General features: G+C 42.8%; 1 protein-coding gene across 1 annotated transcript in view; it reads left to right on the top strand.

Annotated features, from left to right (window-relative positions):
• Nucleotides 1-638: 638 nt before the first annotated feature.
• Nucleotides 639-15,077, top strand: part of telo2 (TEL2, telomere maintenance 2, homolog (S. cerevisiae)) — a 41,288-nt gene continuing 26,849 nt past the window's right edge. Inside the window, exons 1-8 of the mRNA XM_060922679.1 lie at nucleotides 639-785; nucleotides 3,037-3,374; nucleotides 7,016-7,296; nucleotides 8,527-8,595; nucleotides 10,188-10,335; nucleotides 10,423-10,525; nucleotides 10,618-10,686; nucleotides 13,744-13,885. Of these exons, the coding sequence (XP_060778662.1) occupies nucleotides 3,043-3,374; nucleotides 7,016-7,296; nucleotides 8,527-8,595; nucleotides 10,188-10,335; nucleotides 10,423-10,525; nucleotides 10,618-10,686; nucleotides 13,744-13,885 (1,144 nt within the window). The 5' untranslated portion in view covers nucleotides 639-785; nucleotides 3,037-3,042. The remainder of the gene's footprint in view (nucleotides 786-3,036; nucleotides 3,375-7,015; nucleotides 7,297-8,526; nucleotides 8,596-10,187; nucleotides 10,336-10,422; nucleotides 10,526-10,617; nucleotides 10,687-13,743; nucleotides 13,886-15,077) is intronic.

Here is a 15,077-nt window from a genome sequence, read left to right as displayed (position 1 = left end):
TGGTTAGCACTGGCGCCTCACAGCAAGAAGGTCCTGGGTTTGAGCACAGCGGCCGGCGAGGGCCTTTCTGTGTGGAGTTTGCGTGTTCTCCCCGTGTCCGCATGGGTTTCCTCCGGGTGCTCCAGTTTCCCCCACAGTCCAAAGACATGCAGGTTAGGTTAACTGGTGACTCTAAATTGAGCGTAGGTGTGAATGTGAGTGTGAATGGTTGTCTGTGTCTATGTGTCAGCCCTGTGATGACCTGGCGACTTGTCCAGGGTGTACCCCGCCTTTCGCCCGTAGTCAGCTGGGATAGGCTCCAGCTTGCCTGCGACCCTGTAGAAGGATAAAGCGGCTAGAGATAATGGTTGGAAACTGCCGAAAGCTAAAAAACGAAATGCTACCATCTAGTGGTGATGTGAGGTATGTTCCGAATGTGCAGCAGCATATCTGAACATTTAATTTAAATTAATCACAATAATCGATATATTATTTGACAAAATACATTTCTTATATAGTTGTTATTTTAAGTAATTATTTAAATAAGCCTTTAAGTGTTTCTGGTAACCTTAGTGTTTTAATTTAGATCAGTTGGTCACTGAGCGGAACCTCGGTTCTTTTTCATGTTTCTAGACGGAAGGTTTTTCTGTCTGGACCTGATCAACATGGCGGTTTTGGTGCATCAGTAAACGGATATAAACAAAGTGTTTAAAATATGTTCGGTGGAGTTTGTTTATTATAATATCGAAGGGAAAAAAAGAAGGACGTTGTAGTTTTGTGTTCGGAGTTTGAGGTGTTTTTTTAAAGTGAGTAAAATATATTATAATGTACATATTAAAACCCCGGTATATTATAAAAGTAGTGCCCTCAATAGTGCACTTAACTAGGGAGCGAGTTAAGGGTTTTATATATATACTTTTATAGTGTTAAATGTAATATTATAAGTGCTTATTGCGTTAAATATTTTAATTTCCTGCCTTTTATATCTATATATACAAACCCGATTCCAAAAAAGTTGGGACAAAGTGCAAATTGTAAATAAAAACGGAATGCAATAATTTACAAATCTCAAAAACTGATATCGTATTCACAATAGAACATAGACAACATATCAAATGTCGAAAGTGAGACATTTTGAAATTTCATGCCAAATATTGGCTCATTTGAAATTTCATGACAGCAACACATCTCAAAAAAGTTGGGACAGGGGCAATAAGAGGCTGGAAAAGTTAAAGGTACAAAAAAGGAACAGCTGGAGGACCAAATTGCAACTCATTAGGTCAATTGGCAATAGGTCATTAACATGACTGGGTATAAAAAGAGCATCTTGGAGTGGCAGCGGCTCTCAGAAGTAAAGATGGGAAGAGGATCACCAATCCCCCTAATTCTGCATCGACAAATAGTGGAGCAATATCAGAAAGGAGTTCGACAGTGTAAAATTGCAAAGAGTTTGAACATATCATCATCTACAGTGCATAATATCATCAAAAGATTCAGAGAATCTGGAAGAATCTCTGTGCGTAAGGGTCAAGGCCGGAAAACCATACTGGGTGCCCGTGATCTTCGGGCCCTTAGACGGCACTGCATCACATACAGGCATGCTTCTGTATTGGAAATCACAAAATGGGCTCAGGAATATTTCCAGAGAACATTATCTGTGAACACAATTCACCGTGCCATCCGCCGTTGCCAGCTAAAACTCTATAGTTCAAAGAAGAAGCCGTATCTAAACATGATCCAGAAGCGCAGACGTCTTCTCTGGGCCAAGGCTCATTTAAAATGGACTGTGGCAAAGTGGAAAACTGTTCTGTGGTCAGACGAATCAAAATGTGAAGTTCTTTATGGAAATCAGGGACGCCGTGTCATTCGGACTAAAGAGGAGAAGGACGACCCAAGTTGTTATCAGCGCTCAGTTCAGAAGCCTGCATCTCTGATGGTACGGGGTTGCATTAGTGCATGTGGCATGGGCAGCTTACACATCTGGAAAGACACCATCAATGCTGAAAGGTATATCCAGGTTCTAGAGCAACATATGCTCCCATCCAGACGACGTCTCTTTCAGGGAAGACCTTGCATTTTCCAACATGACAATGCCAAACCACATACTGCATCAATTACAGCATCATGGCTGCGTAGAAGAAGGGTCCGGGTACTGAACTGGCCAGCCTGCAGTCCAGATCTTTCACCCATAGAAAACATTTGGCGCATCATAAAACGGAAGATACGACAAAAAAGACCTAAGACAGTTGAGCAACTAGAATCCTACATGAGACAAGAATGGGTTAACATTCCTATCCCTAAACTTGAGCAACTTGTCTCCTCAGTCCCCAGACGTTTACAGACTGTTGTAAAGAGAAAAGGGGATGTCTCACAGTGGGAAACATGGCCTTGTCCCAACTTTTTGGAGATGTGTTGTTGTCATGAAATGTAAAATCACCTAATTTTTCTCTTTAAATGATACATTTTCTCAGTTTAAACATTTGATATGTCATCTATGTTCTATTCTGAATAAAATATGGAATTTTGAAACTTCCACATCATTGCATTCCGTTTTTATTTACAATTTGTACTTTGTCCCAACTTTTTTGGAATCGGGGTTGTATATATATTTATGTAACAAATTAACTGCACATACATTTTATAACACTATTATTATTGTTGATTGTTTGCTCATAATAATTTAAACAAACCTACATTTAATATACTGTGGCCTTTTTTATTATTTGACCAAAAATATGTTATATTTTTGTAGATATAAACATTTTTAAACAAGTGAAACATTGTGGAGTGTGTTTTGAGTGTTAAAACAATTCAAATTAATTTGTAAACAAGTGAGATATTTCCAGTGTGTCTGGAATACTATGTAAATAAATACATTAATTAATGATTAATTAAATCAGTAGAAAAAAATAGTATTGTTAATATTAACAGAGGACCACAGTAAATTTCTGACTGTATCGGATCATGTGTAAAGGTATAAAGTTAAAACATGGCTGGAGTGAAGTTCATTTTTGTTTTTATTTTTACGTTAAAAGTGTGTTATTTTTCCACCTGCAGTGTGTGATGGAGCATCAGTGTGCTGAGACGCAGCTCCGTGTGCGTGTGTGTGCGTGTGTGAGGATCATCGCCACGTCTCGGGATCACACAGAGATCAGCGATGCTCTACACACACTCGCGCACTACCTGGAGGACGGAGACGCCTCGGCCGGGGACAGGGCTGAATTCCGGCGAGCTCATTACACACACGTCCTGCAGGCGCTGCTCACCTCGCTCACCTCTGACTGGTTCCACAGTCTGAGTGATGAAAAGCGCAGGGAACTGTGGGCTGCGTTCTTCCTCCGAGGTCCTCCAGACCAAGCGCTGCTGGTGTTACTGGACTCCATCAGCTCTCAGAGGTACAACAGTGTGAGTGTGTGAGTGAGTGTATTAGAGGATGTTTATATTTATGACAAATGTAGTGGTGCTTGAAAGTTTGTGAACCCTTTAGAATTTTCTATATTTCTGCATAAATATGACCTAAAACATCATCAGATTTTCACACAAGTCCTAAAAGTAGATAAAGAGAACCCAGTTAAACAAATGAGACAAAAATATTATACTTGGTCATTTATTTATTGAGGAAAATGATCCAATATTACATATCTGTGAGTGGCAAAAGTATGTGAACCTCTAGGATTAGCAGTTAATTTGAAGGTGAAATTAGAGTCAGGTGTTTTCAATCAATGGGATGATAATCAGGTGTGAGTGGGCACCCTGTTTTATTTAAAGAACAGGGATCTATCAAAGTCTGATCTTCACAACACATGTTTGTGGAAGTGTATCATGGCACAAACAAAGGAGATTTCTGAGGACCTCAGAAAAAGCATTGTTGATGCTCATCAGGCTGGAAAAGGTTACAAAACCATCTCTAAAGAGTTTGGACTCCACCAATCCACAGTCAGACAGATTGTGTACAAATGGAGGAAATTCAAGACCATTGTTACCCTCCCCAGGAGTGGTCGACCAACAAGGATCACTCCAAGAGCAAGGCGTGTAATAGTCAGCGAGGTCACAAAGGACCCCAGGGTAACTTCTAAGCAACTGAAGGCCTCTCTCACATTGGCTAATGTTAATGTTCATGAGTCCACCATCAGGAGAACACTGAACAACAATGGTGTGCATGGCAGGGTTGCAAGGAGAAAGCCACTGCTTTCCAAAAAGAACATTGCTGCTTATCTGCAGTTTGCTAAAGATCACGTGGACAAGCCAGAAGGCTATTGGAAACATGTCTGTGAAGATTCTCAGTCATCCAGGTCATGGTAAACTGTGGGTGGTAAAAGAGAGCAACTGGACTTGCTTGAAGATTTTTGAAGACGTTTCACATCTCATCCGAAAGGCTTCTTCAGTTCTGCCTGACTAATAGGGAGTATCAGGTATTTATCCTCTACAATCCAGCCATCTACAATGCAGTCCTTAGCACACTTCCCAGACAACTGAATGCACACCAAAACCCAGCTGTTTTCAGTGACTCACAAGAGGACAGAGAGAATCAACTATCCATTGATCATCCCAACTACTTTCTAGGCCGTTCACACCCAGTCCCCAGTGACCCACACCAACAGGATGACCTTAGGCCCTGTCCACACGGCAACAGATTCAGGTGACTCCGATACAATTGCTTATCGTTTCGGCCTGGCGTCCACACGGCACCGGCGTTTTGGGTGCCCAAAACGCAATCTTTTTGAGAACGGGTTCCAGAGTGGAAAGATCTGGCAACGTTGCCGTTGTGAAGTCGTCTGGATGAGTAAAACGGATTTGTTTACGATGACGTCACAACCACATGACTGTGAGTGCTTCATGCCGGGTAGAAGTGTAACGAACTCGATGCGAGTTGTCAACAAATCCTATAACTTGGTTCATGAAACGCGCTTACAAAATATTTTCACTGTGAATATTTATTGTGTAATGGTGCAAAGTGAGGGAGAGAGAGAGAGAGACTCTGCCCTTAGGGCAGAGTCAATCCCGCCAGCAAAAATAGGGAAAAAAAGGAGCGATCTCACCTCTTCAGATGTTGGTTTAAGTCCTACAATACATTCCTCAAAAAGGGCGTAGAAGAGCAAATTAATCCATCAACGTGGAGCATTCAATTTATTCCGGACCATTAAAGACGCCGCCTTCCGCGTAGAATCATACGTCATCCTCGCCGCCATATTGGATAGGTCAAAGCGGAGAATAAAGATTCATGTGCTGCGTTTAACTGTACCAACAGGTTTACCGTCCAAACGAGATCACATGGGATTACCTTTCACAGGTGAGACTGGAAAAATACTTTTCATTGTATTTGGTCATTATAACGTAATTTTACGAACAGATTTTCCTGACTTTGTGGCTAATATGAAGTCTCGCGCATAATAGTTTATGCACATGCGTCCTTACTACTTCTGTTGTTCTGGTGTCTCCGAAGGGACCGTCTTACAGCGCCCCTAGAGGTGTGGCATGTGTATTGCATCGTTTTCAGCAAGCGTTGCGTTGCCATATGGACCTGATATTTTACTGATCGTTGCCCATTTGGACGCGATATTTTTTTAAATAACATCTCGTTGCCGTTGTCGTGTGGATGTAGCCTTAGATTGCTTTTCATCCATGAGAGGATAAATACCTGAGACTCCCTTTTAGTCAGACAGAACTGAAGAAGCCTTTCAGATGAGAGGTGAAACGTCTTCAAGAATCTTCAAGTAAGTCCAGTTGCTCTCTTTTACCACCCACAGTTTATTGGAAAAATGTTTTGTGGACGGATGAGACCAAAATAGAACTTTTTGGTTTAAATGAGAAGCGTTATGTTTGGAGAAAGGAAAACGCTGCATTCCAGCATAAGAACCTTATCCCATCTGTGAAACATGGTGGTGGTAGTATCATGGTTTGGGTCTGTTTTGCTGCATCTGGGCCAGGACGGCTTGCCATCATTGATGGAACAATGAATTCTGAATTATACCAGCGAATTCTAAAGGGAAATGTCAGGACATCTGTCCATGAACTGAATCTCAAGAGAAGGTGGGTCATGCAGCAAGACAACGACCCTAAGCACACAAGTCGTTCTACCAAAGAATGGTTAAAGAAGAATAAAGTTAATGTTTTGGAATGGCCAAGTCAAAGTCCTGACCTTAATCCAATCGAAATGTTGTGGAAGGACCTGAAGCGAGCAGTTCATGTGAGGAAACCCACCAACATCCCAGAGTTGAAGCTGTTCTGTACGGAGAAATGGGCTAAAATTCCTCCAAGCCGGTGTGCAGGACTGATCAACAGTTACCGCAAACGTTTAGTTGCAGTTATTGCTGCACAAGGGGGTCACACCAGATACTGAAAGCAAAGGTTCACATACTTTTGCCACTCACAGATATGTAATACTGGATCATTTCCCTCAATAAATAAATGGCCAAGTATAATATTTTTGTCTCATTTGTTTAACTGGGTTCTCTTTATCTACTTTTAGGACTTGTGTGAAAATCTGATGATGTTTTAGGCCATATTTATGCAGAAATATAGAACATTCTAAAGGGTTCACAAACTTTCAAGCACCACTGTATGTCCATCTGTCTTCCTTGTTTTTCTCTCCGTATCCCTCCATTTCTCTCTGCCTCGTCTCTGTCACTCCCCCCTCTGTGTATCTGTCTCTCTCTCAACATCTCCATTTCTCTCTCTCTCAATCTCTCCCTCCCCCCTTTCTCTCTCTCTCTTTCCCATTCCCTCTCTGTCCCCTCCCCCTCCCTCTCTGTCTCTCTCTTTCCCCTCCCCCTCTTTCTTTCCCCTTCCCCTCTCCTCCCTCCATCCGTCTCTCCCCCTCTCCCCATCTCTCTTTCCTCTCTCTCTCTGCTTCTCACTATCTGCCTCCCCATCTCCCCTTCTCACCTTCTCTCTCTCTCTCTCTCTCTCTCTCTCTCTCTCTCTCTCTCTATCTTCCCATCCCGCTCTCCCCTCTTTGTCTCTCCCTTGCTCTTTCTCTCTCTCTCTCTCTCTCTCTCTCTCTCTCTGCCTCCCCATCTCCCCTCCCCCTTTTCAGTGAGAGTTCAGCTCTGGAGCAGTGTGTGAGCGTGTTGGAGTCGTTCCTCTCTACAGGGCGCGTCGGTGTGCTGTTGTGGTCTCGGTGTGTGGAACCCGACTCGCGCTGTGACTCCGCCCACCTCAGAGAGGTTGTTTTAACCCGGCTGGCGTCTCTGCCTGCTCTGACCGCCAACCGGCTCGGCACACACACCCCACTGTCGCTCAGAGAGCAGCAGTACTTCACACAGCTTGCCCTCCATGTGCTTCACACACTGGAGAGGATCTGCAGCGCTCTCAGAGGTGAGACGTGTTCACGTCCTGCTTCTCTTTCATCACTGATGCGCCAGTAGAGCACCATACCCGACTGAATTACTGGGGAAATCCCAGTTTATGAGATATGAAGCAGAGCTCACTTCCCCATGTGGAAAATCCTCCACACTGCACCCCCAATAACAAACACATGTAAATATACTGTACAGGTAACGGCTCACTTTCAAAACTCTGTCTGTGAGCAATTCCAGCGTTATGGACGTGACACTTGAACTCAAAATGGCAACAAATGACCCAGTGCATGTTTTATTGTCTCCCAGTATTTAAACAGGTGTTGCATATTTTAAGGCTGTACCATACTGGAGAAGTGATAGAACAAGAACAATTCCCATAGTACATCTAGGGCATGCCAGGAAACGCCAATAAAAGATGCGTTATGGATGTGACAGAAAAAGTATCACTTTTCTTGGGTGACTGTACATTTTTATCAAACTCTGTGAAATTGTAAACCTAATGTCGAAATGGAGATATCCGTTTGATAGAGGGGTCCAAGGTGAATATTAAAAAAATCTTTGTTTAAAATATTTTGTATTTCATGCAGAGTTTCAGAAGGAAAAGTCAGCGTTATGGATGTGACGAAATTCTGTTATGGATGTGACGCGTCTGAAATAGACATGGCGTATGTTTAGAAAATCAGCAATTTAACCACCATAACCCTTTGAAAAACTCTCTAAATATCAGCTAAAACTATCAAAGTTCTTAAATAATATTTAGGATGGCTATTGTTTTGCTGTTTTGTGGATTTTAGCATACATTTCTGTGGCTTGTGGCAATAATATAGAATTGTACATGATCAAAGTTGATTTTAGCTTGGGTTTTACATTATAAGAAAGAAAGACTGACAGTGACATATTAGGTTGGTTACAAATTGGTTCAACTTATTCACATCTGTAAAATACAGGCCTAGGTGATATCTCTGGGAGTGGTTTTGATGTATTACATGTTGCTTTATTTTTGCATGGTGAGGTTGACATTTACATGGAATTGCCCTGTCTTTACACTTAACCACACCCTCCCGGTGTAGTCAGGTTTAATATTTGTCCTGTTAGTGTTGCCGTAGCTCAGTAGAGTGTGTCAGAATAAATGCAATGCCAGTAGTCATGGAGAAAGTTCATTTTTCATTTATTTTACACAAGTGTGTGTGTGTGTGTGTGTGTGTGTGTGTGTGTGTGTGTGTGTGTGTTTCTCTCGATGCTGTAGCGGGTCAGGACTGCTCTGTGGTGTTCGTGTCTCAGCTGTTGGGGAAAGTGTGTATGCAGGGACACGGAGGTGAGTGGAGACAGGATCTGACTTTACACACCTGTGTGTGTGTGTTCTCTAATTTGTTGTACTCTAAAGTGTATTTCATATTTGAGGATTTAAAAAAATCCAGTGATGCTATATCGGTCGATGTACTTCTTTTTTTATTTTTCAGGAACACCTAACATAAAGATTTTCCTGAACATTTATTCTCTTGTTATTTAAGAGGCCTCACTTAGCTACCACGACATCATGCAGATTAGGCCATTATTAAAAAATGTTCTGTTTCCGGTCCACCGGCCGGGTGAGTGCCGTTTGTGCGGTTGAATTTTTTTTTTTTAACGCCGTTTTTTCGACATTTTTTTTGGGTTAGTAAATCTAAAATCGAACTTGACATTTCCGCATTCCCAGGGCTTTCCGCTAAGGCTCATACTAGCCAGCCATGACAAATAAGTAGCCAGCCAGGGGGAGTAAACACAAAATAAACTCCTGTGCACGCAGTTCCCAGGATTAAATGTATTTTCCACAGACCATTTATTTATTCACTTTACTCAAATACAAAGTAAAATGGCAGTGAATCTTCTTTCTTTTCTTGCGTATTGCATCATGAGGCGTTCCTGGCTTGTAAATCTCTTATTTTCAGTGCATGACACATTCACGCAGCTGAGCATGCTATGAGAATTTATTGCTCTAGAACCTGGATATACCTTTCAGCATTGATGGCGTCTTTCCAGATGTGTAAGCTGCCCATGCCACACGCACTAATGCAACCCCATACCATCAGAGATGCAGGCTTCTGAACTGAGTGCTGATAACAACTTGGGTCGTCCTTCTCCTCTTTAGTCCGAATGACACGGCGTCCCTGATTTCCATAAAGAACTTCAAATTTTGATTCGTCTGATCACAGAACAGTTTTCCACTTTGCCACAGTCCATTTTAAATGAGCCTTGGCCCAGAGAAGACGTCTGCGCTTCTGGATCATGTTTAGATACGGCTTCTTCTTTGAACTATAGAGTTTTAGCTGGCAACGGCGGATGGCACGGTGAATTGTGTTCACAGATAATGTTCTCTGGAAATATTCCTGAGCCCATTTTGTGATTTCCAATACAGAAGCATGCCTGTATGTGATGCAGTGCCGTCTAAGGGCCTGAAGATCACGGGCACCCAGTATGGTTTTTCAGCCTTGACCTAAGTGTTGGTTTTCCGGCCTATTGCCAATTGACCTAATGAGTTGCAATTTGGTCCTCCAGCTGTTCCTTTTTTGTACCTTTAACTTTTCCAGCCTCTTATTGCCCCTGTCCCAACTTTTTTGAGATGTGTTGCTGTCATGAAATTTCAAATGAGCCAATATTTGGCATGAAATTTCAAAATGTCTCACTTTCGACATTTGATATGTTGTCTATGTTCTATTGTGAATACAATATCAGTTTTTGAGATTTGTAAATTATTGCATTCCGTTTTTATTTACAATTTGTACTTTGTCCCAACTTTTTTGGAATCGGGGTTGTACATGTACTCAACACTTTTTGCTCTTTATTATTATTATTATGAGCTGCTCTTATGAACATTCCTCTTAATGTGTGTGTGTGTGTGTGTGTGTGTGTGTGTGTGTGTGTGTGTAGACTTGGTGTTTGGGACTCTGGCTCCTCGTCTCTCCTCTCTCACACACTCAGATGCTCTGTGGCGGCGTGTGAGCTGCAGACTGCTGGAGAACGTACCGGAACGCTGGGTGGAGAGTGTCATCACACCACTCATACGCAACCTGCGCGGGTCAGTGTGTGTGTGTGTGTGTGTGTGTGTGTGTGTGTGCGTGCGCAAGATGTATCAGTAAATTTAGACGCTGCGTGTTTTTTACAGGTCATCAGCGTTGTCGAGGGTGATGGGAAATCTTGTGTTAAAGAATAAGAAAGTTCAGTTTGTTCTCACTCACAAACTCCTGCTGCTGCAGTATAATCACCCGGTAAAACACACACACACACACACACGCACACACACACACACACACACACACGATTGTGAAAGCCTTACTCCGTGTTTGTATTTGTGTGTCAGGTGTGGGTGTTGAGGAGTGTGTTGGGTTATCTAGCACTGGATAAAGAGAGAAGACCACTTCTTAAACAGGTAACACACGCGCGCGCGCACACACATGCCCCTTTTCCACCAAAGCAGTTCCAGGGCTGGTTCGGGGCCAGTGCTTAGTTTGGAAACGGGTTTTCTGTTTCCACTGACAAAGAACTGGCTCTGGGGCCAGAAAAACCGGTTCCAGGCTAGCACCAACTCTCTGCTGGGCCAGAGGAAAGAACCGCTTACGTCAGCGGGGGGGCGGAGTTGTTAAGACCAACAACAATCGCAAGATCTGTAAGAAGACATCTGTAAGACATTTGCAAAGACATCTGTAAGAAGCTGGAGGCGGACAGGAGAGAGAGAAACATGGAGCTTAGGAGAAGGAGACATGAGAAGCAAAGGAGCTAGGAACTTTAGAAAACTCTAATTGATGTGTGAATACCCATGTCAGGTTATGGCGTATAATAATAATAATAATAATCGCAAGATCGCAAAAGGTCGCTGTTTTTAAGTGGCGAGAAGCAGCAGCTGTACAAACTAGGGGTGTGCAAAAATATCGATACGGCGATACATCGCGATACTTTGTCTTCTGATTCAATATCGATACTCAAAATTTGAATATCGATATTTTTTCAAATAATAAATCATGTTTCAGACGGGTTGTAAATCCAGTACGACTTCCGCACCTCCGCTCCGCGAGGTGTCGCTGTGCCGCTCCCTCACTGCAAGGCACTCTTCGTCTTCTCTTTTTTCCCCGGCGGTTGCAGTGAGGAAAAAAAACAAGCAAGCATGGCTGTTAACGTAAACCTAGAGACGCCGCTGAACTTTAAGGCAGATGTTTGGAGGCACTTTGGATTCCAAAGGAAAGGAGAAAAAAACAGTGAGCCGGTGTTCTGTAAAGTTATCCTACCTCTTGGATTTGTCTTACCAAGCCTACTGCGCATGCGCGAAATCCAGGAGGGTAGGAAAATTCAACAGTACTTTTGTCCTACCGATCAGCTGGGCTGATAAAAAATCGGTGAGTATTTCACGCATTTGCCGATTTTTATGTTTTGTGCGTATTGGTCGAGTCTTTGGCCAAGTCAAATAATTTGTAATGCCTTGTTTTGAATAATAAACCGGTCTGTATGAGAACTTGCTAATTCATGTGTTCTGCGCATGCGCAGTAGGCTTCGCGCATGCACAGTAGGAGACTAAGATGCCCACTGCACTTTTCAATGTTTCAGACAGTGTGTTGTTCCTGCAAAATAAGCACAAGTTAAATGTTCTCAGGTATATGTTCTCAAGTTTACAAAGAACAAATTGATATTAGTGTTAGCACTGAAATGTATGTGCAGTCTGCAGTGCAAGTTTTCATAAAACAATTTGATTCTGCTTGTTAAGCAGCACTGATGTGTCCATGCTTACAGAAAAGTTGATAATACTAGCACAGAAATGGGAATTTTCTGTATGTTGTAGTGAAGCAACTCTTGGTTTTGCCAGCAGTGGAATAGAGACAAATATATGTCTGGCAAGAGTGTGTAGTTATGTATGTAAAATGTAATTTTACAGTGGTCAATAAATTCTGATTTTCTTCAGTGACACAGATATCGTGATGTGGTTGAAATTTCTTGCAATATATCGATTATCGCAGAATCGCTGTACCGTGATATTATCGTTATCGTGGGCAAAATATCGCCATAGTATCGTATCGTGAGGTATCTGGTGATACCCAGCCCTAGTACAAACGCGAAGTCATCCATTATTATTATTATTGTTGTTGTTGTTGCTGCTTCTTCTACCCCTTTTCCACCAAATCAGTTCCAGGGCTGGTTCGGGGCCGGTGCTGGTGCTGGTTCACAACTCGTTCAACTTGCGAGCCAGCTGAGAACCAGTTTGCTTTTCCATCGCTCGCGGTGCTAAGCGGAGCCACGTCATTACGTCGCTGTATACGTCAGTTACGTCATTGTATACGTCATTACATCGCTGTATATGTCAGTTACGTCGCTACGTTTACATAAACCTTGGCGCGAATATCGAAGCAAAAACAACACGGAAGAAGCAGCAGCAACAACAACAATAATAATAATGGATGACTTCGCGTTTGTACAGCTGCTGCTTCTCGTCGCTTAAAAATGGCGATCTTTCGCGGTCTTGTTATTGTTGTTGGTCTTAACAACTCCGCCCCCCCGCTGACGTAAGCGGTTCTTTCCTCTGGCCCAGCAGAGAGTTGGTGCTAGCCTGGAACCGGTTTTTCTGGCCCCAGAGACAGTTCTTTGTCAGTGGAAACAGAAAACCTGGTTCCAAACTAAGCACTGGCCCCGAACCAGCCCTGGAACTGCTTTGGTGGAAAAGGGGCATTCTTCTCTGTGTTGTTGTTGCTACGATGTTTGCACCAAGGTTTATGCAAACGCAGCGACGTAACTGACGTATACAGCGACGTAACTGACGTATACAGCGACGTAATGACGTGGCTCCGCTTAGCACCCCGAGCTATGGAAAAGCAAACTGGTTCTCAGCTGGCTCGCAAGTTGAACAAGTTGTGAACCAGCACCAGCACCGGCCCCGAACCAGCCCTGGAACTGATTTGGTGGAAAAGGGGTAATAGAGAACACTTATTCTGCTGGTTAGCTCATCTGGATGTAGGCCAGGCCGGATGAGCTTGCACCATCCGTCCGTCCACAATTTACAAAAATCGCTCCTCCTCCTACAGGACTGATCTGATTTCCATCAAACTCTCATACAGTGTTCTCCAGGCGGATGTACATAATCATTGTCAAGACGATGGTGACGCCACCTGCCATATTTGATTTTATGGGCGTTTTTAGATTTTTGGGTGACTCGTCACATTAAATGCTACTCTTCGTAAACTGCTGGGACGTTTTCACTGAAACTCACCCAGAAGACTCTAAAGACAGATTCCAACAAGAGTCGTTCACCAGGTGGCGCCACGTATCATGGATGAGGCGCCACCTGGTGGCTACAGAGGGGTCACATGTAATTTCACGAAAATCACTCCTCCTCCTACAGGAGCGATCAAATTTCAAATTCACACACAACAACAGTGGCCGGTATGAGCGCCAGCCTCACTGAGGCCATTTTATTTTTAATTTGTGTGTGTGTGTGTATGTGTAGGTGTTGCACAGTGTGTGTCAGGTGTGGTGTAACAGCAGTGCAGTGAGACACACTCCAGTGGAGCAGCAGCTGTATGTGAGTAAATCCCTGCTGCTGTGTGTGTGTCTTCTACAGCACACTGAGATACCGGAGCTACGGGAAGGTACGCGTGCACACACACACACGCACACGCACGCCCTCTGTGGCGAACATTTACAATTTCAGCATGTCTGAAAGGAAAATTTTTGAAAAGTATGAAGTTAAAAATATTTCTAAAGATGAAAAACAGGATGAATTTTGGTCTTAACATCAAACACACTTTTATTTCAGCGAAAACATTGCGTAAATACACTACCGTTCAAAAGTTTGGGGTCACTTTGAAATGTCCTTATTTTTGAAAGAAAAGCACTGTTCTTTTCAATGAAGATCACTTTAAACTAATCAGAAATCCACTCTATACATTGCTAATGTGCTAAATGACTATTCTAGCTGCAAATGTCTGGTTTTTGGTGCAATATCTCCATAGGTGTATAGAGGCCCATTTCCAGCAACTCTCACTCCAGTGTTCTAATGGTACAATGTGTTTGCTCATTGCCTCAGAAGGCTAATGGATGATTAGAAAACCCTTGTACAATCATGTTAGCACAGCTGAAAACAGTTGAGCTCTTTAGAGAAGCTATAAAACTGACCTTCCTTTGAGCAGATTGAGTTTCTGGAGCATCACATTTGTGGGGTCGATTAAATGCTCAAAATGGCCAGAAAAATGTCTCGACTATATTTTCTATTCATTTTACAACTTATGGTGGGAAATAAAAGTGTGACTTTTCATGGAAAACACAAAATTGTCTGGGTGACCCCAAACTTTTGAACGGTAGTGTATTTATTACTCTAAGACTACGTTCAGACTGCACCCTGAAACAACCCATATCCGATTTTTTTGCCCATATGCGACCTGTATCCGATTTGTTATTGACAATCTGAACGACACAGATCCGATTTTTTTCACATGCGACCCAGGCCGCTTGGATATGTGGTCCTAATTCCGATGCATATCCGTTATTTTCACATGCGACTGCAGTCTGACCGGACAGGTCGCATTCATGCGACCTACACGTCATCAACAAGAGACAAATGTCACTATTCTGCGTTGGCTAATCCCGCCTCTTTGGTGGAAACTTGAAGAGTGCGCTTTTTTTTGTTTACGTATTACGTAGATGTGCTTATTACGTGTCAATTTGCACATGCGGGACACTTTTGGGTCGTTTTCCGTTCATATTGGAGATCGCATACAAGTCTCATATAATTGGTAATGTGAACGGCCTAACAAAAAAATCGGATTTCACAACAAATCGGAT

This window comes from Neoarius graeffei, chromosome 5 (assembly GCF_027579695.1).
Source record: "Neoarius graeffei isolate fNeoGra1 chromosome 5, fNeoGra1.pri, whole genome shotgun sequence".
Lineage (NCBI taxonomy): Eukaryota > Metazoa > Chordata > Actinopteri > Siluriformes > Ariidae > Neoarius > Neoarius graeffei.
Note: the sequence above shows the minus strand (reverse complement) of the source record. Positions and strands in the feature narration are given on the sequence as shown.